This window comes from Engystomops pustulosus, chromosome 8 (assembly GCF_040894005.1).
Source record: "Engystomops pustulosus chromosome 8, aEngPut4.maternal, whole genome shotgun sequence".
In the NCBI taxonomy this organism is placed as follows: Eukaryota; Metazoa; Chordata; class Amphibia; order Anura; family Leptodactylidae; genus Engystomops; species Engystomops pustulosus.
Genome location: NC_092418.1, coordinates 71,735,106 through 71,760,697, shown reverse-complemented (window position 1 = coordinate 71,760,697; position 25,592 = coordinate 71,735,106). Strand labels below are relative to the sequence as shown.

Genomic DNA, 25,592 nt, shown 5'->3' with positions numbered 1-25,592 from the left:
AAAAAGTCACAGAGTATATGTCCCCTGTTTGTATGGAGTGATGGTCATGCATGTGCACGGTGTAGCCTAGTACTCTAGTCTATAATGGGGATATTCAGCCTATCCATAGAGTAATGCAGCCACAGAGAACATTGGTGAACACAGGGCTGACTTTTTTGTCATTGGTTGGGTTCCAGTGCATTGCCAATTCTATATCCTGTCAGACTAGCCGTTTTAAGACATTTTAAACTGTTAAAATTTTAAACAGACGGAGGTATTCACATGGCAAAGCAAGATTGTCAGAATTTCATTTCCATGCATATACTTTGATTTGTTAACCATTTAATCGTTTTTGTAATGTGTTTGTATGTTTTCTTTTTTTCCTGCATAAACATATGAGGAATATATTAGCTGCACATTGAAGATATCTCGGTAGGAGGATCAAGGAGGCTATTGGGACGTGGAGTATTCACGCCGTGTAGCCTCAGCTCCGGCTACTCCACGCCCCAGTAGCCTCTTTGGTTAATTAGCATATTACCACAATTAAAGATTAAAAAAGATAAAGGGGACTAAAGGATTAGCCCTTAAAAGGGCTATCCTTACATACATTAGAGGCACCTACCACCAGACCTACCTTAATAGGTAGATCCGTGGTGGTAGGTTTCCTTTAAAGGGGTTGTCCACTTTCAGTATTTAATTGATATTATTTGTGTACTGAAAAGTTATACAATTTTTCAATATATTTTCTGTATCAATTCCTCTTGCTTGCTGTACTTCTATAGAAAGCTTCTATGTTTACTTCCAGTGGATATAATCTGTCCATGGTGCGTGATGGACATGCAGGTGTAGGAGCCATTATTATCACTGAGAGTAATAGGAGTTGTGTGATAAAAACGGCATAATCTGTCCATGGTGATGTGATAGACATGCCGTTTTTATCACACAACTCCTATTACTCTCAGTGATAATAATGGCTCCTACACCTGCATGTCTATCACATCACCATGGACAGATTATATCCACTGGAAGTATACTTAGAAGCTTTCTATAGAAGCACAGCAAGCAGAGATCTAGAAAATGTTGAGGAACTGATACAGAAAGTATATTGGAAAATTGTATAACTTTTCCTTACTCAAGCCATATCAATTATTTGTTGAAAGTGGACAACCCCTTTAATTTAGACCAGGAAATGTATGCTAAAAGTCCTACTTGTGGAGCAAGTGTATTTTTGTGCCAGGTCTTCTGTGGTTCCACAGATTTGTCACAGTTTGTGTCACAAACTGGCGTTTATTAAGACTCAAACAATTACAGCTCTTAGTTATCATAGTTTTGCATTTAAGATGTGCCAGGACTGGGCAACTACATTGCAGGTAAACTTAAGTTAGACATATCTGTCTTCCTTGATCTAAAATGGGAGGAAATTAAATGTTTACTGTGTACACATTGAACAACAGTATCTTGTATATCAATAAAATCACAAATGTGATGTGGACTCCAAATGTGTTAATTTTCATTTCTAGGAGAAGTTCACATTGGAGGACAGGAACAATTTTATATGGAAACAAATTCTGTCCTTGTTGTGCCAAAGAAAGAGGACAATGAGCTTGATGTATACATCTCTACACAGGATCCATCAAGTGCACAGGTAGGGGCTTTCCTCTCCAAAGAAATGTCTTGCCAGAAATCAAGTTTCCATGCTAAACATATTTTTTAAGGAATTATTTTTCCTTGTCACTATATAAATTTGATAAAAAGTCCTATATCCTGCAATGTTCACTTATAATAATACGACAACACTTCAAAAAGTTACGTGCACACAGTGTAAAAGCATTCAGCAAACAGGAGAAAACTTGTGGCACATGTATAAAGAGGGCTCACAGGCTGAACCTTCTTTATAAAGTGGGGGGTATTTGCTGCATAACACAGCAAACGCCCACTAACTAACCCTTAAAATGGGCGACACCATGTTGCCAGTGATTGTCATCCCATCATGACCATCTCCATGACATTAGGGTCACAATATGGAGGTGGAAAAGGGGTTCACAATATAAAGGGAGAGATGGGTGTCAAAACACAAAGGGGAGATGTAGTGGGGTATCACAATACGGTGGGGAAGATATGGGGGCACAATATAGAGGGGGAGATGAGATCAGGGACCACAGTGTGAGGGGGAGCTGGTGGATGCACAGATTGATTTTCATAAGAGGTCCCACCAAAAGATCCCAAATCCATGTCCACAGGGCAAGCTTGAAATGCATTTTAAAATGCATTTCAAGAGTATCTGGAGATCCACTGATCCACAGATTTCTATCCACTAGAAGTAAACATAGAAGCTTCCTATTTAAGGACAGCAAGCAGAGATCTAGAAAAGCATGAGGTCCTGCTTGGTCCACAAATGAACCTTTCTTCTTTACGCCACTGTATATACCGGTATATGTTTCATAGAAGCAGCCCATGTGATCAGAATAAGTGCTGAAGTTCCTTATATTTCCTTTGATGGAAAAATATGTACATATTTTTTTATATTTCCATTTAAGCAATGATACTAAACTTCCACTAAACATCACTTTTTTTTGCAGTTTGCTGTGGCCAGCATTCTTGATGTTCCCTCGAACAGAATCATGGTTCATACAAAAAGGGTTGGAGGTGCGTTTGGGGGCAAGATCACTAAACCAGGCATTTTTGCCGGTGCCGCAGCGGTAGCTGCCCAAAAGTAAGTTATTACTGCCCAAAAGCAATATTTCTTATATGGGAAAAAAGCAAAAGATTGTGCACACCTTTCAACTGACTTATCACTCTTCATAATAACAATGTATCAATGATAATTAGATGGGTTATTCTAAATTATTATATGGGTGTGCAATATTCCATGCCATGTACTCTGTGATCTCCAAATGAAAGCTCCCTTTTTATCATAGATCATAGAGATATCAGATTTATAACGGTTTTAGTAGATTTAAATAATGAATTGTTTTGTACAAAAGATTTACATATTTTTGCCATATTTTAAGGCCAATAACTTTTTGATACTTCAGTGTGCAGAGCCTTGTGTAAGGTGTAATTCATTATATGTGTATAGGTGTATTGCAGTATAGGATTTTTACTGATCTAGGCATTCAAGGACATCAGTAACCTTCTATCTTGAATTCTGGTACATGATGTCATCACTGCGGAGGGGACAATCTAAGGCCCCTTTCACAGGAACGTATGATTTCTCCATTCCTGTATTCCTGTAACATATGAATCCGTATATACGTGACATTTTTTATCCATATGTGTACGTATGTCACAGTATGCATATATCATCTATATAATATGCGGTGAGCAGGCATATGATGTATGGCTGACACAATGAACCTCCAACTGGTTCTGATCTCCTTGGATATTTCACATATATATGGCAGCATATTGTGCACAACCTTATGCAGCACGGAACGGAAATACTGGAGAAAATAGGACATGCTCAATATTTTTTTCTTTACGTCTCACTCCTAGTACAGTACAGTCACCAATACGGCTATTTAAATGGATGGCCATTTTGCCCACTGAATTGAATGTGGCCACATGCTACCTGTATGAAAATTTGTATATTCGAGTAAATTTTCATATGTTCGAGTGAAAGAGGAACCTATGTTCGAGAGAAAGAAGAAGCCCTAGACAGTGCTTGTTCAGTGCTGAACTCTCCACCATGACTTTATACAACCAGTTTACATCTCACTTTTCTGAATGATGAAACCACACGGGGCCACGCAAGAAACATGATTTGAAAGGTGTTAAATTGCTTAGTCGTTTATGACCATGCTTTTCTAATGTAAGCTAGAACTGGACCTACACAACAGGGTCTTGTCGTCTTAAACTGCTGGATTTACATTGGACTCAACCTCACATTAACAGATGGACCTCACCAGTCCAGGCTTTTAGTGTAAGTGTATTGTTTCAGTTTTTTAAGTTTAGTATCCAATTACATTTTTCAGGACCAAAAGACCCATTAGAAGCATTCTGAATCGAAATGAAGATATGTTAATGACTGCTGGTCGTCATCCCTTCAAAGGGGTTTACAAAGTGAGTTTGAGACTCCTAATGTGCACAGATGATGGCTGTGGCTTTTGATCGATCTTAAATTTTGTGTTGCAGGTTGGGTTCATGAATGATGGAAAAATTGTAGGTGCCGATGTATCTTTCTATGCTAATGCTGGATGTACCCCTGATGAATCTATTCTGGTAACTTTATCATACATATTGTATATCTATGTGTCAGATACTAGTAGACTGTTCAGAAGCTAAATGAAAGTGTAGATAAATCCTGGACCCTGATAATCTAAGTACATTGTCAGTAGATCTCATAGCACAGAGCAATCATGAAGTGTCTGCTCAGAAAGTCACTCACTGACCATGACTGAGTTATAAGAGCTGAAACAACAATAAAACTGAGTAAAATTGTAAAGTAAAGTTAAAATCATTTTAATTGTGTAAACATCACTAGTGGATTGAAATTTGGGAACTTTCTTTCACAGGCAACCCCTTTTATGATACAGAACAATTTGAATATAAATTTCTTGATTGCTTTGTTGTCTTCCCATTTTAGGTTATAATAGTGGCTCTGCTTAAAATGGACAGTGCATATAACTTCGCCAATCTCCACTGTCGGGGAAAGGCTTGCAAGACAAACCTACCTTCTAATACTGCTTTCCGTGGATTTGGCTTTCCCCAAACTGGTCTGATAACAGAAACTATTATGGATGCTGTGGCTACAAAGTTAGGGCTACCCCCTGATCAGGTAAACCTGGGTTTTGCCATTCATTGGAATATCTATTCTGTAGAATAGTTTTTGCTTCACTTGTTTTTAATATAGAACCATTAAGGCAGGCAACAACTAGAAAAAATGAATATGCATTCTTGCCTAATTTAAATTGTCTAATATATTTGGCACCCAATGTAATTGGCTTAGTGTCCAAATCTTCCTATAACACAAGTCCTGGCTGCTATTAAAAAAATACCAAAAAAAACAAAGCCTATGTAGTACACAATGGCTGCATTGTATATGTGCTGTACCTATGGCAGTGAAGCCAGGATGTAATGTTCTTAGTCCTTAGATTCTTAGAAACTGAAAACGTCAATTCTTCACAGCTCAAAATCAGCTTCCTTGTGTGCATTTAGCCTGACTCTCTAATCATCTTACTTTGCGATGTGTACTTTTTAGACACTTTTAGTATATTCTCCTCAAGATTTACAAAAAACTATTTATTGTAGATAAAGACTCTCTCAAACTCAAGTTGGTCAATTGTTTTCCCAAATAAAACCTACAAATGGCTAAAAAGCGCAGGGATGGTGTGTATTTTTTCATGAAGTTCAGTTCAAAGCTGTTTTTTTTTAAGGTTCGGGAAAAGAACATGTATAAAGATATTGGAAGGACACATTATAAACAGGAGTTTGATGCCACCAATCTGACACGTTGCTGGAATGAATGTATGGAGAAATCTTCTTATACCAAGAGAAGAACCGATATCCAAACATTCAATAAAGAAAACTACTGGAAAAAGAAAGGCATTGCTATTGTTCCCCTAAAATTCACAGTTGGCTATGTTGAGAAAATGTATCACCAGGTCAGTATATCAAGAGGAGCATATGTGTTTAACCCTTTAAAAATATGGGTCATAATAGTATGTCACAGTGCCGTTGATCTTTGAAGAGGATTCACATGCTGAGCCCTCTTCAATGCTGCAATTCCCCCACCGGAAACACCACTGGGAGAGATGAGCCCGCCAAGATGGCAGTGCCCACGTGTCATCACAGTTTTAAATGCTGCTGGAGGCATTTAACAGCAGTGAATCCCCAACAGGCGCTGCCAACTTCACAGAATCATCTCTCCCCTTGACGTCATTGGGGACCGACACAATGACACAATGACAGCCTGGAGTCTGTATAACTTCATTTCTGAAGATTCATTGTATTGCAAAATATGGTAGGATCAATCAGACCCCTAGGGTTGAAGTACCCTAAAGGGTATGTAAATACTGTAAAAGAAAAACGTTAAAAAGAAAACTAAAAGTTTAAATTGCCCCCATTTCCTAAGAAGTGCAAAAATCACAAACCTGTTCCCAAAAGAGTGAACCCCATAACAGAAAATAGCACTAAATGTTTGAATCACCACTATTTTGCAACTCCTAAAATTGAAATAAAAAGTGATCAAAAGATTATGTATTCCAAACAATGGTAGAAACGAAAATGTCATCACGACCCACAAAAAATGGATTACAAAGGAATCAGACACAGTAGGAGAGAGGTATTAATGTGTCAGTCTTTAGACCTGTGCAGAGTAGAACTAGACAGTTCTCTTCAGTGCCTGATTAGTCATTGGAGGAGATTCATTATGATTCATATGCATCTCCCTCCCTCTTCCTCAGTCAGTCCAGATCTGGTCTAAAGTTCATAACTGGTGGAGTTGGCGCCCATATAAACGCTAGTCTTAACCTCTTAACGCTGAGGCCATTTTTCGTTTTTGCGTTTCCATTTTTCACTCCCCACCTTCAAAACTCTAGAACTTTTTTTTTTCCTTACCGTGTACTGGGAAGCAGGAAAAAAAATCTAAATGCAGTGAAATTGGTACATTTACACCGTTTTCTTGTGGGCTTGGATTTTACAGCTTTCACTGTACGCCCCAAATGACGTCTACTTTATTCTTTGGGTAGGTGCAATCACGAGGATACCAAATTTGTAGGTTTTATAATGTTTTCATAAATTTATAAAAATGAAAACCTCCTGTATAAAAAAAAATTGTTTTGCCATATTCTGCTGCTAATAACTTTTTCATACTTTGGTGTATGAGCTGTGGGTGGGTGTATTTTATGCGACTTTTGGTGATGTTTTTAATGCTTCTATTTTTAAGACTTTACGGCCTTTAGATCACTTTTTATTGAATTTTTTTTATATTTTTCAAAATGGCAAAGTACCATTTTTGACTTGATATGATTTTTACTGTTTATTTATATTTATATGACTTCTAGGGAAAGGGGGATGATTTGAATTTATAGGAATTTTTCATGTAATTTTTTTTCACAATTTTTCAGACCCCCTAGGGCAGTGATGGCAAACCTTTTAGAGACCGAGTGCCCAAACTACGAAAAAGACCCGCTTATTTATCGCAAAGTGCCAACAGAGAAATTTCATTTTTGATTTATACTCCCTTCTCTGTCACAGTTTTCATTAATACCAGCACTCTGAGGACACCAATAAAGCAGAAAATAGTTCCAGATAGCATTGTCACTTTATAATAGCTCTGTGCACAGCAAGTCCTGGGCTGTCTGGGACTGCAGGAAGATACCTGGAGTCATCTCTGGTGATGGCCTGAGTGCCCACAGAAAGGGCTCCGAGTGCCACCTCTGGCACCAGTGCCATAGGTTAGCCATCACTGCCCTAGGGTACTTTAACCCTAGGTTGTCTGATTGATCTTACATTACTGCCATACTACTTTATGGCAGTATATGGGGATTTCCTCCTCATTCATTACAATGTGCGAATCGCACATTGTAAAGAATAGGTTAAAACCAGACAGTCTTCGGAAGACCCGAGGCTGTCATGGTAACTGATCGCCGTTAATGACGTCACAGGGAGTGGTGTTCTTCACCAAGATGGCGCCGCCCATGCGCCGCCATCTTTTTGAAGCCGCCGGCAGCTTTGCCGGCTGCAATAGACAGGTTGCAGTGCTAGCACCGATCGCGAGTGTTACCGGTAAGTATTTGCTGCAATATGCAGCAAAGACTTACCGGCTATGGAGAGGGCTGAGCCCTCTCCATTCACCTGCAGCCGACGTCTGACATACTACTAGGTCACGTGTCGGTAAGGGGTTAATGAACCTCTCCCATTATGTCTGATGCTGAATAATGAATCTGGTGCAGTATAAGACTGGCAAGTCATACTTTGCACCTCCTATTTCTTGGTCTAGCTGCACCCCAATATTGTCGGAAAAAACAACGAAAGTGCTTCCGCAGACTCTTGCTAAATAAGCCCCATTCTGTTTTAATATAATTGCATTGGTGTGTACACTTTCATACCTCACTTTTTCCCGAGGAGTTCAAGTTCTGTTGAGTTTTTATTTTTTAAAGAGTTTAAAACAACTATTTTAAGGTATCCCCTACACACCAGATAGGGTATAACAAGGTGATCAGTGAGGGTCCAATGGGTGGTACCAAAACTTATTATGAGAACAGGATTGCAAGCATTCCAGAGAGACCATCCTCACTCATGGATGAAGAGGTAGGTGAAGCATGCCCCATGCTGCTTCATCCAATAGTATGAAGGTGTCAGGGCATACTGCTCTATCTTCTCCAGTACTCTGGAGCTAAGTAAGTGCAGAAGATGGCCAAGAGCTGTGCATGGCAGTTTCCAACCCTCTCTTACAACTGAATAGAGAGGCAGGATGGATGTAGGATCTGGTGCACCACCCATAAGTGAGGACAGGAGCCGATTCCCAGCATTCAGAACCTCTGTGATTAGCTTGTTATACCCAGTCCCTTTAACTTACATTAATTCAAATAAAATAGGAGCATTTACTCATAGATCCAGACACAGTGGTCGTGGTAATCTTCTTATATTTGTTATCCATGGCCTCCTTCCTTCTAAAATCAACTGTTAAATTATGCCAATGAGCCCAAAGGGCACCTAGGGGGTTTACCAATGCCCCTCAGTGTTGTAGCTTCACAGGCTGTTATGCTGTGACTGAGGTCTCCCCCCCCCCCCTTCTACTGTGTGCATTTAACTTCCTCTGCTGCACTGAGATTTCATCAGGCATTGGGTGGGATTAAGTGGTGAGGGAACAAAGGTAGTGGATGAGACGGTTTAACAGCCCGTGACGCTGCAGATGCTCTGGTAACCCCACTGTAAATCATTAGCATAATTTAAAAATTGATTTTAGAAGGAAGGAGGCCATGGATAACAAATATAAGATAACCACAGTCACAGTGCCTGGATCTATGAGTAAATGTCCCTGGTTTATCATGATGGATTTTGAGATTTCCTATAAATAGTTGATACAACCCGTTTAAATTCATATTATAATTTCTTTCAATTTATTTCCTGCTTCAATGTATATTTTTCCAATTTTTAACATTCCCAGGCTTCAGCGCTGGTTCATATCTATAGAGATGGAAAAGTTCTTGTCAGTCATGGTGGGGTGGAATTAGGCCAAGGCCTTCACACAAAGATTACACAGGTATATTGTCTAAATAACACTAAATCATTTGTCACAGCATGTTACATTCTGCTGCAGGACGCACAGTGGGGCTTCCTGGAGTAAGTTATTTGCAAACATAGATGCTTGCATTCTTGGTTTGCTTAGCATAATATTCCGCCAAGTATAATATTCTGAGAAGTATGCTGCAGTTATACATTGCAGTTAGACAGGGCAGGAGACAGGTAAGATGGCAGAGAAAAATGAACAATTATTTTTGTCTAAAAATGTTTTCCAGTTTTACTCTGTTTGCTATGGTTGTTTTACTTTCCTACTGTCCATTGATCTCACCAGGACCAACTATCCATATCAATGCCTCACTCCTTCAATCGCCTTTTTACACCACTCACACACTCTACACGTTATGTAACCATACTAACTTATCACAGTGTTCTGCTGTGAAGCAAGAAATAACTTCTTATAAATCTCGAAAGCATCTTTTGTCTCTTCTCTTTCTACTTCTGTTTGCCACAGGGGACATCTCTCCTAACACAGGCCCACCTTCTGCTTATTTCAACACTTCAACACTTCACACAGAAACCCTGGTAACCTTATAAAGATTCAGTGTATCCCCTCTTCTCCTCCTCAAACCGCAACCCCTTTTAAATGTGCCCTATGGAATGCCTTCTCTGTGTGTAACAAACTAGAATCAGTTCTTTCTAAGTCTTTTGACATGCTTGCCATCACGGAAACATGGATCCAGCAGGATGACTCTGCCTCCATTGCGGCATTGTCTTATGGCGGTTCACACTTTTCTCACTGTTCCAGACCTGAGAATAGGCAGGGAGGAGGGGTAGGCATTCTACTCTCTCCATGATGCACTTTCCAGGTCATTCTTCCTGTACCCTATCTTACTTTCCCATCTTTTGAGGTTCACACCCACAGACTTTTCCTCCCATTCTCTCTCCATGTGGCTGTAGTATACCGTCCTCCTGGCTCACCCTAGCAGTTCCTTGACCACTTTGCCTCTTGGCTCTCTCACTTTCTATCCTGTGACATTCCAACCATCATCATGGGAAACTTCAACATCCCTGTTAACACTCCCATTTCCCCTCCTGCCTCTCAAGTCTTAGCACTAACTACTTCTCTAGGTACTTCTCTTTCACAACTCTGCGATTCCCCCACTCATAATGAGGGAAACATATTCGATTTGGTCTTCTCCCGACCATCTTCAATATCTTATTTTACCAATTTTTCCTTTCCACTTTTTGACGATAACCTCCTTTCATTTACTTTCAATAATCCTTTACCTTCTCAGAATCCTTCCACTCATCATTCATACCCGAACCCACGTGCAATAGTTACTCACCAACTCACAGAAGACTCGGTCTACACTGTCCCACATCTCCTCTTTCACCTGTCCAAACCTCAGAAGTGCGCCAGATGAAATAGCACCACTCACTCCGAAAGTTTCAGCACACACTCGGGCAACCTTGGCACACCGAGCAAACTCGTTTCCTTCGGCAGTGCTCCAGGATTGCCGGACGTCTGTGGAAAAAGTTGCGCACATCTGCAGACTTTTTACACTTCAAATTTATGCTAAAAACTCATAACTCTGCCCTTCACCTTGCTAAACAGGTCTAATTTCCTCTCTCTCTAACAAACCCAAAAGCCTCTTTGATACGCTTCACTCCTTACTAACACCAAAGGTGCAGCCACCTGTCACAGACCTTGGGGCTGAAGATCTGGCCACCTACTTTAAGGATAAAATTGATTGTATTTGCCAGGAAATCCTCTTACCCCACTAATCCCCTTCCCTCCGGTGCCTTACCTTGTTCACTCTCTTCCTTTGAGCTGGTCACAGAAGAAGAAGTGTCCAGGCTCCTTTCCTCTGCTCGACCCACTACCTGCATCGGTGACCCCATCCCCTCACATCTCGTACAGTCTCTCTCCCTAGCAGACATTTTCACCTCACTAAAATCTTCAATCTCTGTCTCTCTTCTGGTGTCATCCCCTCTTCTTTCAAGTATGCTGTTGTTACCCCTTTACTAAAGAAACCTTCACTAGACCCATCCAATGCTACTAACTACAGACCAGTCTCTAACCTTCCTTTCATCTCCAAACTCCTGGAACGCCTGGTCTATTCTTGAATAACCCGATATCTCTCAGCTAACTCCCTCCTTGACCCCCTACAATCTGGTTTCCCCTCTATGTATTCCACTGAAATTGCCCTTTCTAAAGTTTCCACTGATCTCTTCACTGCAAAATCCAATTGTGATTATTCTCTTCTCATTCTTCTGGATCTATCGGCAGCGTTTGATACTGTGGACCACCAGCTCCTCCTCAGGATGCTTCGCTCCATTGGCCTGAAGAACACTGCACTCTTTTGGTTTTCTTCCTATCTCTCTGACCGCACTTTCAGTGTCTCCTTTTCTGGATCTTTCTCTTCTCATCTTCCTCTCAGTGTCGGGGTTCCTCAGGGCTCAGTCCTAGGTCCTCTTCTATTCTCCCTCTATACTGCCCCCATTGGACAGCCAATCAGGAGATTTGGTTTCCAGTATCATCTTTACACTGATGACACCCAGCTATATACTTCTGCACGTAACATCACCCCTGCCTTAATCCAGAATACTGGTTAATGTCTCTCTGCTGTCTCTAACATCATGTCCACTCTCTTTTTGAAACTTAACTTTCTATGACTGAACTTCTTGTCTTTCCACCATCTACTATCTTACCAAACCCTGACCTCTCAATCTCAGTGTGTGGGAACATTTTAGCACCAAAGCAGAAGGCCTGCTGTCATGGGGTTATGCTGGACTCTGACCTCTCCTTTTCACCATATATTGACCGTTTCTGACAATTAAAACTTCTTAAATGCTAATTGTTGCACTTATTCACTCTCGACTAGACTACTGTAACCCCCTACTAGTCTGTCTTCCACTTGCTAAACTCTCTCCTCTACAATCTATTCTTAATGCAGCTGCCAGGTTAGTCTTTCAGACCAAACACTACACGGATGCCTTCAGTTTGTGCCAATCACTGCACTGGCTGCCTGTCTCCTTCCGTATTCACTTTAAAATAATAACCCTCATCCACAAAGCTCTGAATAATGCTGCACCTCCCTATATCTCTTCTCTCATCTCAGTCTATTTCCCTTCTCGTGCTCTTCGATCTGCCAGTGATATTAGATTAATCTCTACCTTAATTTGAACCTCTCATTCACGTCTCCAGAACGTCTCCTGAGTTGCTCCAGTAGTCTGGAATGCCCTCCCCTGGACTCTCAGACTAATACCCACCCTCCAAAGATCAAACATGCTCTTAAAACCCATCTCTTTAGGCAGCCTATCACAATTGTTAACTGCATGAAACGTCAACTCTCCCTTTACTAATCCATCCTATGTCCTATCTCCCGTCTGTTATTCGGCAAACAGCAGATTTATACCAAGTTCCAGCTTCTGTGCAGTCTTTGTCACCTTGTATATTTTCAAACTCCAATAGTCGCACGGCTTACGACCAAAAATACCTTATTTCCACCAGGGTTAAAGTTAAAATATAACCTTTATTAACTTAGTTTTTAAAGAACCGAAAAAGAGACACATTAAAAAAAGTGTGCAAACAGGCCAGCATATAGGAGAATGCTGAGACTAAGGGGCTTGTGAATGCCACCGTCAGGGAGTTAGGACATTAGGAATACTCCAGAGGCAGTTGATCAGTTCTCCCCTGTATTTGTCAATATGTAAACTATTTCATGGAGGTTTGTTTGTGGCCTCCTAGCTATTCTCAGCAGGTTATATCCTTAGTGTCAGGATTTCTGCCAGGCTACTATTTCATATTTCCCTGTGTAAATGGTATTAAACTATATTTCCCTATGCTAGGCCTGTTGCTGTTAAAAAACACATATACACACACACTTGCTCAACCAAGCCCACCCGACATGTTTCGGCGATCACGGCGTCATCAGGGGTTTTGGGCTGAATTCAGCGGGTTTTTTTTTCAGTGTTTTTTAACAGCAACAGGCCTAGCATAGGGAAATATAGTTTAATACCAATTACACAGGGAAATATGAAATAGTAGCCTGGCAGAAATCCTGACACTAAGGATATAACCTGCTGAGAATAGCTCGGAGGCCACAAACAAACCTCCATGAAATAGTTTACATATTGACAAACACAGGGGAGAACTGATCAACTGCCTCTGGAGTATTCCTAATGTCCTAACTCCCTGACGGTGGCATTCACAAGCCCCTTAGTCTCAGCATTCTCCTATATGCTGGCCTGTTTGCACACTTTTTTTAATGTGTCTCTTTTTCGGTTCTTTAAAAACTAAGTTAATAAAGGTTATATTTTAACTTTAACCCTGGTGGAAATAGGGTATTTTTGGTCGTAAGCCGTGCGACTATTGGAGTTTAATAATATATAATGAGCATCCTATCCACCATGGGCCAGTACTAAGTTTAGGGTCCAATTAAGAAATTCCCTCCTGCTCTGAAGGGAAATTGGTTTTGTAAGTCTTTTTCACCTTGGACCCAGTAAATAAGATGGTGGCTGATGGCTGGTTCAAGCAGCAAAATTTTTAGTTATTGAATTATTTATTAAATTATTTTATATTGTTCCCTCTTAAAGAATTGGTGGACCATTCTACAAGTTCTTTTACCTCTTGTGTCAACACCCTCATCCTCATAGTCTATAAGCTCTTGTGAGCAGGGCCCTCACTCCTATTGTTCCATATGACTGTTCTTTGTAATGTAATATTATATTCGTATATGTCCCCTATGATTTGTAAAGCACTAAGGAATTTGATTGCGCTACATAAATAAAGTTATTATTATTATTATTAAATAACTTAATTATCCCTGAACCCCCCTTTAAGAAACTTTTACATAAAATAAACTCGGAAGTAATGCAGCCTCAGCAACACATTGATATTGGGATATCACATGATGCACATAAGCTGCCACATGCTAAATGAATTGAATCCACTTAACAAGCTATGAAAGAGAAAATGCTATTACTTCGTGAAGTTTCAGCCTATGTCATGTGCAAGTTCTATGTTAGTCATTTGATGCTGGAATTTCTTTGAATATGTGCCCAAATAAATTTGATACCCAACTCAAAGTGTAAATGTTTTGCAAAGATCTTTTCCCATTTCATGTAGGTAAATACTGCATCTACAATTTAAATTTAATCTTGTTCATATACAGAGAGGCCCCGGTTGCGTACAAGAAAGGTTCCATAGGTTTGTTCTTAACTTGAATTTGTATGTAAGTCCAGACAATAATGATTTTGGCCCCAGTGACAATTGCAGTTTCAGATTTTTTTTGCTGTAATTGGACCAAGGATTATCAATAAAGCTTCATTACATACACTTTACGGCTGATTATTGCAGCCTGGGACTATAGTAAAGCATCCAGAGAATTTCACCAGAGATCACATTGAGCAGAGGGGTCTGTCTTTAACTAGGGGTCATCTGTCGGGTGTTTTTAAGTAGGGGACCGCCTGTAATCTATATCTACTCTATGTTATCCTCTATATCAGATTGCAAGCAGAGAACTCAAGATACCCATGTCTTACATTCACATCTCTGGGACAAGCACAGTATCTGTCCCAAATTCCCTTCCAACTGGCGGTACCATCAGCACAGATGTTTATGGCCTGGCAGTAAAGGTAAGTCATTGGCGGAATAAAGTACATGTATGTGGCCCTGTTACTGAACAACGGATAAGAGATAAGCATGGGATGGTCATGAGAAGAAGCACAGCATCATATCCCTATATAAATGTCATGCATACTCCTGCTCCATTCATAGTTATGGTGGTTGACCTATAGCAGGGATGAATCTAAAGTAACATCTGCCTCAAGCGAGCTATAGAATGTCGTCTAATCCAGTAGTAATATATCAGGTTATTTTTTTAGTAAGTAGGTTCTTATTGTTGTGTCTCACACATTGGGATGATGGCAATCAATCACAGCTCCCCTTTAAAATATGCATGAGCACTGGTAAAATGAAAGCTGAGCTGTGATTGGTTGCCATGGGCAACTAGGAATATTCTGACTTTCATACAGCTTGATAAATCTGCTCCATTAGGTGTGAAGAGACACTATTTTTAGGTATCAGGTCCAGCTTTATAGCAGGTGACTGTGCCCCTGATGCTGCCCATATCTTGCTGCAGGAGGTGCTGCCTGAGACAAAAAGTTCAACTCGCCTTATGGAAGGTGGTAGATAGATGGGCAGCTGTGCATCAGTCATACAATAGTATTGTTGACTACAATCAGTAATGCTGCCTATTATGACATGTATGTTAGTATGTTAGATATAATATTGTGAACATACAAAGCTTTTTTGAACTATTAAAATCCTTGACCAAAATGATTTGAAACGCATAAGGATTGTCTGAAATCTGAATAACCTGCCCGTGTTTTATTTTTCTTGAAGCGTGCCTGTGAAACTCTCATGGGAAGGCTGGAGCCGTTTGTCAAAAACAATCCCAATGGCAAATGGGAGGACTTGGTGAGTTTAATGTTTATATTTGATAACCATTGCATCATTTATGTAATCAGTTTCCTATTGTCTGAATATTTGTCACACTAGTTTTTAGTATATAAAATGTGAATATTATAAAGTTTCAACATTTTGTTGTTTTATAGAAATGTGTATGGTTATTTTTTAAAACTAAAACTGCATTGGATGGGCCAATTTCTATTTTATTTTACTTTTAATTCTTACAGCAAGCATTTTTGCAGCAGAGATGAGTGTAGACTTGTACCATAATGATACACGGTATGACAAAAAGTACTAGTATTCTCAAAAGCTCACCATCAAATAGAATCAATAAGCCTCAATAAGGTATCACCTGATTTCTTCGCTCATCTTCTGCCCTGGCGTTTTTCCACAAAGACACACAAGGCCCTGTCCGCAGGATAGGGCCTAACTTGCTGATCAGTGCTGAGACCCCTGGAGAACATGAAAACGAGGGGTCCGACCGATCCCTCATCACTCCATGAGAGTAACGGAGCAGACGGCCACGCATGACCGTTCTGCTCCATTAATCTCTTGCCGCACTTGGCAATTTCCGTCAGCGCCATAGAGATTAATGGAGCAGAACGGTCAAGCGCGGCCGTCTGCTCCATTAGTCTGAGGAGTGGCGAGGGGTTCTTGTTTTTGCAATCCGCGGAGGTCTCAGCACTGTGGATAGGGCCTAACTTCTCTTAGTGGGAAAACCCCTTTAAACTGCTTTAAAAGATCTAAGATGAGAATAAAATTATGAAATGTTCACCTTTATTAGTTGCATAGACACCAACATGATTATGCTAATTATCATTATTATGCTAATGCTACCCTAGCCCTCTGTGATCTGACTTTACAGACTGTTTTAGGGATGAGGTTGACACAGTGTAAAGCCAGAGCACAAAGGGGCTAAGTTAGCTCCTAAGCCTCATGAAGCCAACAGTCTGATGATAAAAATTTAGATAAACACTACACCCTGATAATCTAAGTACATTGTCAGCTCACAGCATCTCATAGCACAGAGAAATTATGAAGGTCCATCCTAGTGCTGCACAGTGTTTGCCAAATCTGTAAGATGTTCACTTCTTCTCCACCTTTCATTGGGGAGAAGGAAAGATGGGACAATGTGTGTCACAAGTCCTCTCACCATATCCTTACAAAAAAAAATGTGTGAACCCAGCCTTTTCTCCTGGACAAATTTGTACTTCTGAGTGGCAGCATTTAAAATGTCATGTTATATAGCAGGAAGGTGGCAATAAATTCAATGTGCAGTATATACAGTATATACAGCCACACCACCACCAGGTGGCAATACATACAGCCACTCCCAGTAGTTAATATAAACTGCTCCAAGTAGATAGAATACATACCCCCTCCCCAGTAGTAGCACATACATCACCCCTCCTCCAGTAGTAGTATACAGAGCTCCCCATCCTCCCAGTAGTATTATACACAGGCCCTCCCTCCCTCAGTAGTATTATGCATAGCCCCCCTCCTTTAGTAGACAGTATATGCAGCCTTGACACCCCCAAAATATAAATAAATAATAAACTTCATACTTACTTCTGGGCTCCAGCCTCAGCTCACCCTTGCCACTCCATCTCGTCTACTCCAGCCAGATGCCACGTTGACTGTGAGAGGACTCAGGGCGGTGTGCATGATGATGTTACACCGGCCTGTATCCTGCCGAGCTGTTTATACAGGTGGGACTGTGCTGCGCCGATCTGCCTATCAATTACATTGGCGCCTTCAGGTAGTACGGACCTGCCAGGGTTTGGCAATTCCGTATTGCTGGTGATTTGCCACCCCCTTCAGTGGTCCGCAATCTACAGGGAATCAGGAACTTCATCCCGCCTTATGGCAGGTGTGGCCCTGGTCACATCCTGTATTATCTGTGTAAATTAGAATATTGCTTTGTACTGTATCACAGGAGATGAAAGCAGTTTACAGTTTATCTAGAATTGAGGTTTTAGTAAAAAAAAATTTGGGGGGGAGAAATAATAATGAATTGGAAAGCTACTGGAAACTACTGGTGTTTCCTGGGGCCAGGAGCAGAAGAAAAGTGGCATAATCTGAGCAATAGATTTATTCGCTTTGGACAAGGAGAACCAACAAAGTTTCTGGTCCATGTAGTGTGTCTTCTCAGCCTTTTAAATATAATGTTTCTAATTCTAACTCTTTTATTTGGATCTAATACATTTATTGCTATAATTGCATCCTTTTGGTGGACACACTTTCCACTGGATAGTATCCAACCGGTGGAATCTGATGCTAAAACAAAGCTTGTTACAATTTATGTGCATTGTGCATGTGTTTTATATGTATGTGATGCCATAAAATTGCTAAAGTACTGGTGTAAAACACATTGTGAGAATATCCTTTTAAGGACACATAATCCCTACTGCTACTATAACAAAATAAGAAAATTACACTCTAATTCACTGTTATTAACAAAACTACATCATTTCACAGATATAATTCCAACCTGTCTCTATCAGTGAAACGATAGCTCCAGCGTTTGCTTTTTTCTCCTTTTCTCCTTTTTTGTTTCTATCAGTCCTGGTGTTTACAATTTTGGTTTTACCTGGATATGACCTTAATCTTCTGACCATTGTCAGATTTTTGTCATGAATAGCTTCTCTTGTCTGTACACTGCAGTGCTCTCTTGCATGGTACATTCTGTAAGGTTTTGGCATGGACTTTGACTTTTATAAGATGCCGATCAAATGTTACTTTAATTCTACATCAGATATCCTTTAATAGAAGATATCTTTTTCCTTTATGCTTAGTGGATCAAAGTAGAGTAAAAAAATAATTTTGAATGCTAAATAGAGCAGCTAATGTGTGAAAAAACTTGCAGAACATGCGCATTAAGTGAAAGCTTTTATAGAAAGAGCCTTTTATTCTATTTCTTTAAACACTTTTACAGTTCATTACAGTTTATAAAGGATTAAAGCATATGAGATTTTCTTTCATAAAACAGTAGAACTTGGGGAGAAGGGCAACTCTTCCCATTATCTTGATTACCTATGTGCAACAGTTTCAATTTAGCCCTCTAGTAACTGTCTCCTGGCTATGATGATTTTTCCTGTCACTCCACATAGTTGTTGACAGGACAGGTGGGGCTGCTGTACCCTGCTCACTCTGCAGGGGAGGTCATATGATGATCTCATTGTGTAGCTGTCAGAAAAGATTTGTGTGTTCCATTCTGTGGATGCAGATGTCTCCTAATATAATATAAAATCTCCCTTGTTCAATATAAGTCCCACTATTCCACTGTGTGATGCTGAAGAACTGTCTCTCTCTGCAGTTCAAGCTGTATCATAGACCCTTCTTCAGCCCCATCCCCACCTTCTGGTCTCTGGACACTTTCTACAGAGCATAGAAGCTGTTAAACCTTAGTGTTTACATACTTCATGTTAATATTTCTCTGCTGGTTTCTACTATTTATTACATACTCATTTCTCCACCATGTGATGGAAGCTGCCAAGTTAGCCACTATATAGATCCAGTACATACAATATACAGTGCTCAGTGGTTTTACTTGTAGGCCTCTCTATAACATTTACAGTTACACTTTAAGTAGGCAAAGTTTTTTTTCTATAGCTGTAATAGCTTAAAACTAACAGTTTTACAATATACATTAATTGCCTTATTGCAGCTGTTTGCCTGCTAATGCTTTTCATTTTGCCTGCGTTAGCCCCCTCTCCTTCAGCCCGGCACTTTGGTTGTCTTGATGAAACTGTACAGGAGGCAGCAAGAAATGAGAGGAAAGTCTCCAGTAAGAGCAGTGGGTGAAGGGACAGGGCAATGCACTATACTGCTCTGAGCAATAATAATAGAAAGCCAGGAGCTGAGGTGCATGTCAGCATTAACCTCTCTAAATTTTTATTTTCAAATATTGTACAATCCACAGAAAACAAAACAAAGACAAATTATCCCTCCTCTTCTTCTGAAATACCCACCCTGCCCTGTCTGAGGCTCATAGCACCTATACTGTGATAAAAATTTCAGTGCAGTAGATCACCAGGAATACCTTACATCAACAATGTATCATAGACTCCCTTAAAGTATGGGTTTGAGAAAGGGATACATATCAAGTGATTTGAAGCTTACCCAATTTACCAGTTATGCCCTCTTTAAGGTACCAAGAAAAAGATACAAAAGGTAAAGCCATTTCTTTGATGACATCAGGGGGAAAATCCTGAAATTAAGCCTCCCTATCTGTCTAGGAATTTTTCAGTAAGCAATTCTTTAGTTTTCAACCTCTACAATTAAGCCATAATACATCTTTTAGTCGCTAGAAGTTATCCATGCAGGACAGGTGGCAAAACAAAGTCCAAAATTTCACAGCACACTTAGCTGTGTAGCTTTTATTGTGGAGCCCCGTGGATAATTTGGAGTGCTGGAAGCTTTCTATTGTGTGCACATGTTTGGTCGATTCGCGGACTTGGCTGCTCACACCATTACAAGGGAGGACACTTTGGAGGAATTTAGGCGTGATTGGATGAGTGGACTGTTCTTTCTGTTTATATATTGGGCCTCTAAAATGTGCAGAAGAATGATTCTTTCTATTCTCTTCTGTTAGCTTAAATCCATGCAGATGTCAATATTCTACCTCTTATTGACATTTTTTCTATGTCCCAAAATAATTGGGCATCATTAGATTGTGGCGGGTTCATGGATATATATATATATATATATATATATATATATATATACCCTCACCGGCCACTTTATTAGGTACACCTGTCCAACTGCTCGTTAACACTTAATTTCTAATCAGCCAATCACATGGCGGCAACTCAGTGCATTTAGGCATGTAGACATGGTCAAGACAATCTACTGTAGTTCAAACTGAGCATCAGCATGGGGAAGAAAGGTGATTTGAGTGCCTTTGAACGTGGCATGGTTGTTGGTGCCAGAAGGGCTGGTCTGAGTATTTCAGAAACTGCTGATCTACTGGGATTTTCATGCACAACCATCTCTAGGGTTTACAGAGAATGGTCCGAAAAAGAAAAAACATCCAGTGAGCGTCAGTCTGTGGGCGGAAATGCCTTGTTGATGCCAGAGGTCAGAGGAGAATGGGCAGACTGGTTCAAGCTGATAGAAAGGCAACAGTGACTCAAATCGCCACCCGTTACAACCAAGGTAGGCAGAAGAGCATCTCTGAACGCACAGTACATTGAACTTTGAGGCAGATGGGCTACAGCAGCAGAAGACCACACCGGGTGCCACTCCTTTCAGCTAAGAACAGGAAACTGAGGCTACAATTTGCACAAGCTCATCGAAATTGGACAGTAGAAGATTGGAAAAACGTTGCCTGGTCTGATGAGTCTTGATTTCTGCTGCGACATTCGGATGGTAGGGTCAGAATTTGGCGTCAACAACATGAAAGCATGGATCCATCCTGCCTTGTATCAACGGTTCAGGCTGGTGGTGGTGGTGTCATGGTGTGGGGAATATTTTCTTGGCACTCTTTGGGCCCCTTGGTACCAATTGAGCATCGTTGCAACGCTACAGCCTACCTGAGTATTGTTGCTGACCATGTCCATCCCTTTATGACCACAATGTACCCAACATCTGATGGCTACTTTCAGCAGGATAATGCGCCATGTCATAAAGCTGGAATCATCTCAGACTGGTTTCTTGAACATGACAATGAGTTCACAGTACTCAAATGGCCTCCACAGTCACCAGATCTCAATCCAATAGAGCATCTTTGGGATGTGGTGGAACGGGAGATTCGCATCATGGATGTGCAGCCGACAAATCTGCGGCAACTGTGTGATGCCATCATGTCAATATGGACCAAAATCTCTGAGGAATGCTTCCAGCACCTTGTTGAATCTATGCCACGAAGAATTGAGGCAGTTCTGAAGGCAAAAGGGGGTCCAACCCATTACTAGCATGGTGTACCTAATAAAGTGGCCAGTGAGTGTATATATAAATAATCCAGCCATCATCATTTTAACTGAACATAAAAGTCTTCTTTCTGGGTCAGGGAATTAGAAATAGACTCTCTTGGGATAGAATCTTCCAACTGAATCAGCAAATGTGAGTGATTGGAGAGTTTCATATCCTGTATGGCCACTTTAGAGCCCACGAAGGTCAGACTGTAGTTCAGATAGGATCAGGAGTTTTGTACAAGTGAGAAGTACTAAACTCAAATCACCTACCAGCATTGTATGTAAATGTGCAAAATTCTGAAGGGTCCCAGTAAGTGACTGAAAAAAGGCTCTGTTCCCTTCATTTGGGCCAAAAATATTGCATAGCAGAAAATTCATGCGACAATGACTGCAGCTGTAGTGTAAGAATTGTACCATAGAATCTCTATGTACTTCTGCAGTAGCATAAGGGATATTACACCCCCTAGAACCAACACACCAGCTTTGTTACAGAGTGTCGGGGAGCCATATACTGAGTCCAACTATGAGCGTTGCATCCTCTGAAATCTTCTTTAGGAAAGTGGGTCTTTTGTTACAATGCTATATCTACCTTAAGTCTCTTTAGAGGGCATAAGACCATGAGACTCTTAAGGGGAGAGTCTAGGCATTTAAGATTCCAGGAAACAATATTCACAGTTGTGAAAGGTAGCACCTTGGGGACCAATGGTCAAAAGAAAGTAGTAAGCGGCACCTGTGAGTAAACCATTTCTTTTTTAAATCAGGTCTTTTTTATTGAAACATCTCCAACACCTTTTTCCATTTACAACAATGATGACAATTCCCAACAAACTGTCCCCCCCCTAACCCCCCCCCCCCAGTCCAAACCCCGATACAATTTCGTAAGAGTCCATAACTTGGCCCTCTGTCATGTAATTCTTTAATGCGTGCGGTCGCACTTCGATGGTGGGTGCTATTCTGGATTAGGGATCCCACCCCAATGGTATTAAAGAGTAAAGTAATCCAAGCACTCCTTAAGGTAATTTTGTATGCCAGAAAGTGATATTTATTTACAGATTGGTGATCAAATAGTGACGTTTCGGCCTAACATAGGCCTTTGTCAAACACGATCACAGAGGAGGTTAGTGGAAAAGGCTGGCTAGTACATCAGGCAATAAGTATTGACACTGTGTGTCTGGTAGGAAGTGTGCACTTCCTACCAGACACACAGGGGGTCATTTATTAAGGGCCCGATTCGCGTTTTCCCGACGTGTTACCCGAATATTTCCGTTTTGCGCCGCTTGTACTTAAATTGCCCCGGGATTTTGGCGCACGCGATCGGATTGTGGCGCATCGGCGCTGGCATGCGCGCGACGGAAATCGGGGGGCGTGGCCGAACGAAAACCCGACGTATTCGGAAAAACCGCTGCATTTAAAAACCGAAAATGTGTCGCATAAGGACCGCTTACCTTCACCTGGTCCAGCTCGGTGCATTCCGGCGCGATGAGTTTACTTTCAGCGCAGCAGTGCCACCTGGTGGACGGCGGAAGAACTACCTTATTAAATCCCGGCCGGACCCGAATCCAGAGCGGAGAAGCCGCCGCTGGAACGCGAATGGACCGGGTAAGTAAATTTGCCCCACAGTGTCAATACTTATTGCCTGATGTACCAGCCAGCCTTTTCCACTAACCTCCTCTGTGATCGTGTTTGACAAAGGCCTATGTTAGGCCGAAACGTCACTATTTGATCACCAATCTGTAAATAAATATCACTTTCTGGCATACAAAATTACCTTAAGGAGTGCTTGGATTACTTTACTCTTTGGCCCTCCGTCACGGAGGTAAGTGTTCATATTCTTGTATATCCGTCTTCATGTATTGTAGATTATCATCTTAATTATTCCAATTACCTCATACATGCATCACTCATTCCGACACAAGACAAAACAAAAACTATTTATATAACTGCACACAGTCATAATAGGGCGTCTCAAGAGGAGAGGGGACTTATCAAGAACCTAGAGGGGAGACCTGGTGTAGCAATCCATGGTCCCCACACGGCGTCAAACTTTTTCATGGCCTTTCTTTTTTTGTACACTCCCTTTTCCAACCTAATTACTTCATTGAGCCGTTCCTTCAGCTCCTTAATAGTGGGGGAAGCGGTTGAATCCATTTGGACGCTATCAATTTACGCGCCTGATACAATATGCGGGACATACCTATGATGTCCGTGTGATGGTCATATCATCCTCCAGTAGACCCAACAAGCAGATCCGTGGGGATGCCTCTAATCGTATGGAATATATATTGAAGATAAGGTCCAGCACTTTTTTCCAGTATCCACCCAGTTGTATACATTCCCAGTACATATGTATTAAGTTTGCCTCAGGCATGTTGCATTTTGGGCAGTTAGAGTCCGACCTGGCCCCTATTTTGGCCAGCAAAGCTGGCGTTTTGTAGGCCCTGTGCAGCAATAATAGTTGTGAGAATCTCCTACTTTCGCTGAGAGAGAGCACTGGTGTTAGGGAAAGGATAGTGTCCCATTGAGTGTCTGTGAGTGGCCCTATATCCGTCTCCCATTTGGATCTGCTAGGAAATGTAACGCCTTGAAGGAACTTGTCTTGCAGTGCCCCATATAGCATTGAAATGAGCCCCTTAGAGCAGCCAGATAGCAGTAGTGATTCCAACACTCCCAATCTTTGCACTGTCATGTCTAAAGACTGCTTCTGGGTCTCATATGCATGTCTTAACTGTAAATACCTAAAAAAAAGTCAGTGTTTGGCAGTTGATATGTCTCCTTAATGGTTTCAAAGCTTTTTAATTCCCCATTAGTCTGGATCTCTTTCATGGACACAATGCCCTTGCTGGACCAAAATTGGGGTTCTTCCATTTTTAAAAACTCCCCAAATGTTGTATTGTGCCAAATGGGTGTGTGGCCACTCACTCCTGTCAATCCCAGCATGCTCTACCCCCTATCTCACACCTTATATTGTAACGCCAATGTGGGGTATACTGGTCTCATTCTCTCCTCTCTTCCTGCTTCAAGAACGTGTATGGGTATGTCCCATGGTGAGTCTTCCGCAACTATCCGTCCCCCTACTCCGTATTCCTCTCCTGTGCCCCATCCCCAGAAGTTTTGTAGCTGTGCTGCAATAAAGTATACCCAAGGATTAGGTACCGCAAGGCCTCCGTCCTCTTTTCCTCTCTGTAGGGATTCCAGTTTAATTCTGGGGTGTCCTTTTTTCCAAATTAGTCCCCTAAATATTGTGTCAACTTTGTAAAAGTGTTTCCTAGGTATCCATACTGGGGAATTGTGGATAATATAGAGGAGTTGTGGCATTAAAACCATTTTGATTAAATTACATCTGCCTACTTCTGTTAATGGTAGCTTACACCAGGTGTTCACTTTAACCTGGAACCTGTCCAGTAATGGTATCAGATTGTTCTGCACGTATTCCTGTGGCCTGCTGGACACCACCACCCCCAAGTATTTAAACTCCCTAACTATTTTAAGGGAAAGAGAGTCAAGCGGTATTTCAGGGTCCAGCCCATCCACCGGGAGTAGGACTGACTTGTCCCAATTAATTTTGAGACCAGAGTGGCTGCTGTACTCCGTGATGATCTGCATCACTGGGTGCAGTGAATTATATACATCCCCTAGAAATAGCAGAAGGTCATCTGCGTATAGAGCAACCCGTTCTTCCGTGTTACCGCATTTAAATCCCACTATGTTTGGGGCGTCTCTGATCTGGCAAGCTAATGGCTCTATGGCCAGTGCAAAAAGGAGGGGGGATAGTGGGCATCCCTGCCTTGTCCCCCTTTCCAATACAAAGCTGTCTGACAGCCTTCCGTTTGCTCTGACACGTGTCCTAGGTTCCGCATATAAAAGCTTAGTGAGCTCAACGAATTTGGGCCCAAAACCCATTCTGCCCAACACTGCCCACAAAATTTCCCACTCGACGCTGTCAAAGGCTTTGGCAGCGTCGAGAGAGATGACCGCCCTTGAGCCGGTGTCCTGGGAGGAGATCTGCACGGCAGTGAATAGTCTACGTATATTGG

At 41.2% G+C, this 25,592-nt stretch overlaps 1 protein-coding gene across 4 annotated transcripts in view; it reads left to right on the top strand.

Annotated features, from left to right (window-relative positions):
• Positions 1-25,592, top strand: part of LOC140075372 (aldehyde oxidase 1-like) — a 152,418-nt gene that overhangs the window by 114,613 nt on the left and 12,213 nt on the right. For 3 of the 4 annotated variants that reach the window (XM_072121170.1, XM_072121174.1, XM_072121173.1), the window contains 9 exons: positions 1,500-1,624; positions 2,559-2,692; positions 3,954-4,041; positions 4,114-4,200; positions 4,565-4,756; positions 5,355-5,582; positions 9,092-9,187; positions 14,680-14,808; positions 15,578-15,652. In XM_072121170.1, the coding sequence (XP_071977271.1) occupies positions 1,500-1,624; positions 2,559-2,692; positions 3,954-4,041; positions 4,114-4,200; positions 4,565-4,756; positions 5,355-5,582; positions 9,092-9,187; positions 14,680-14,808; positions 15,578-15,652 (1,154 nt within the window). The remainder of the gene's footprint in view (positions 1-1,499; positions 1,625-2,558; positions 2,693-3,953; positions 4,042-4,113; positions 4,201-4,564; positions 4,757-5,354; positions 5,583-9,091; positions 9,188-14,679; positions 14,809-15,577; positions 15,653-25,592) is intronic. The other variant, XM_072121172.1, reaches the window with a different exon arrangement.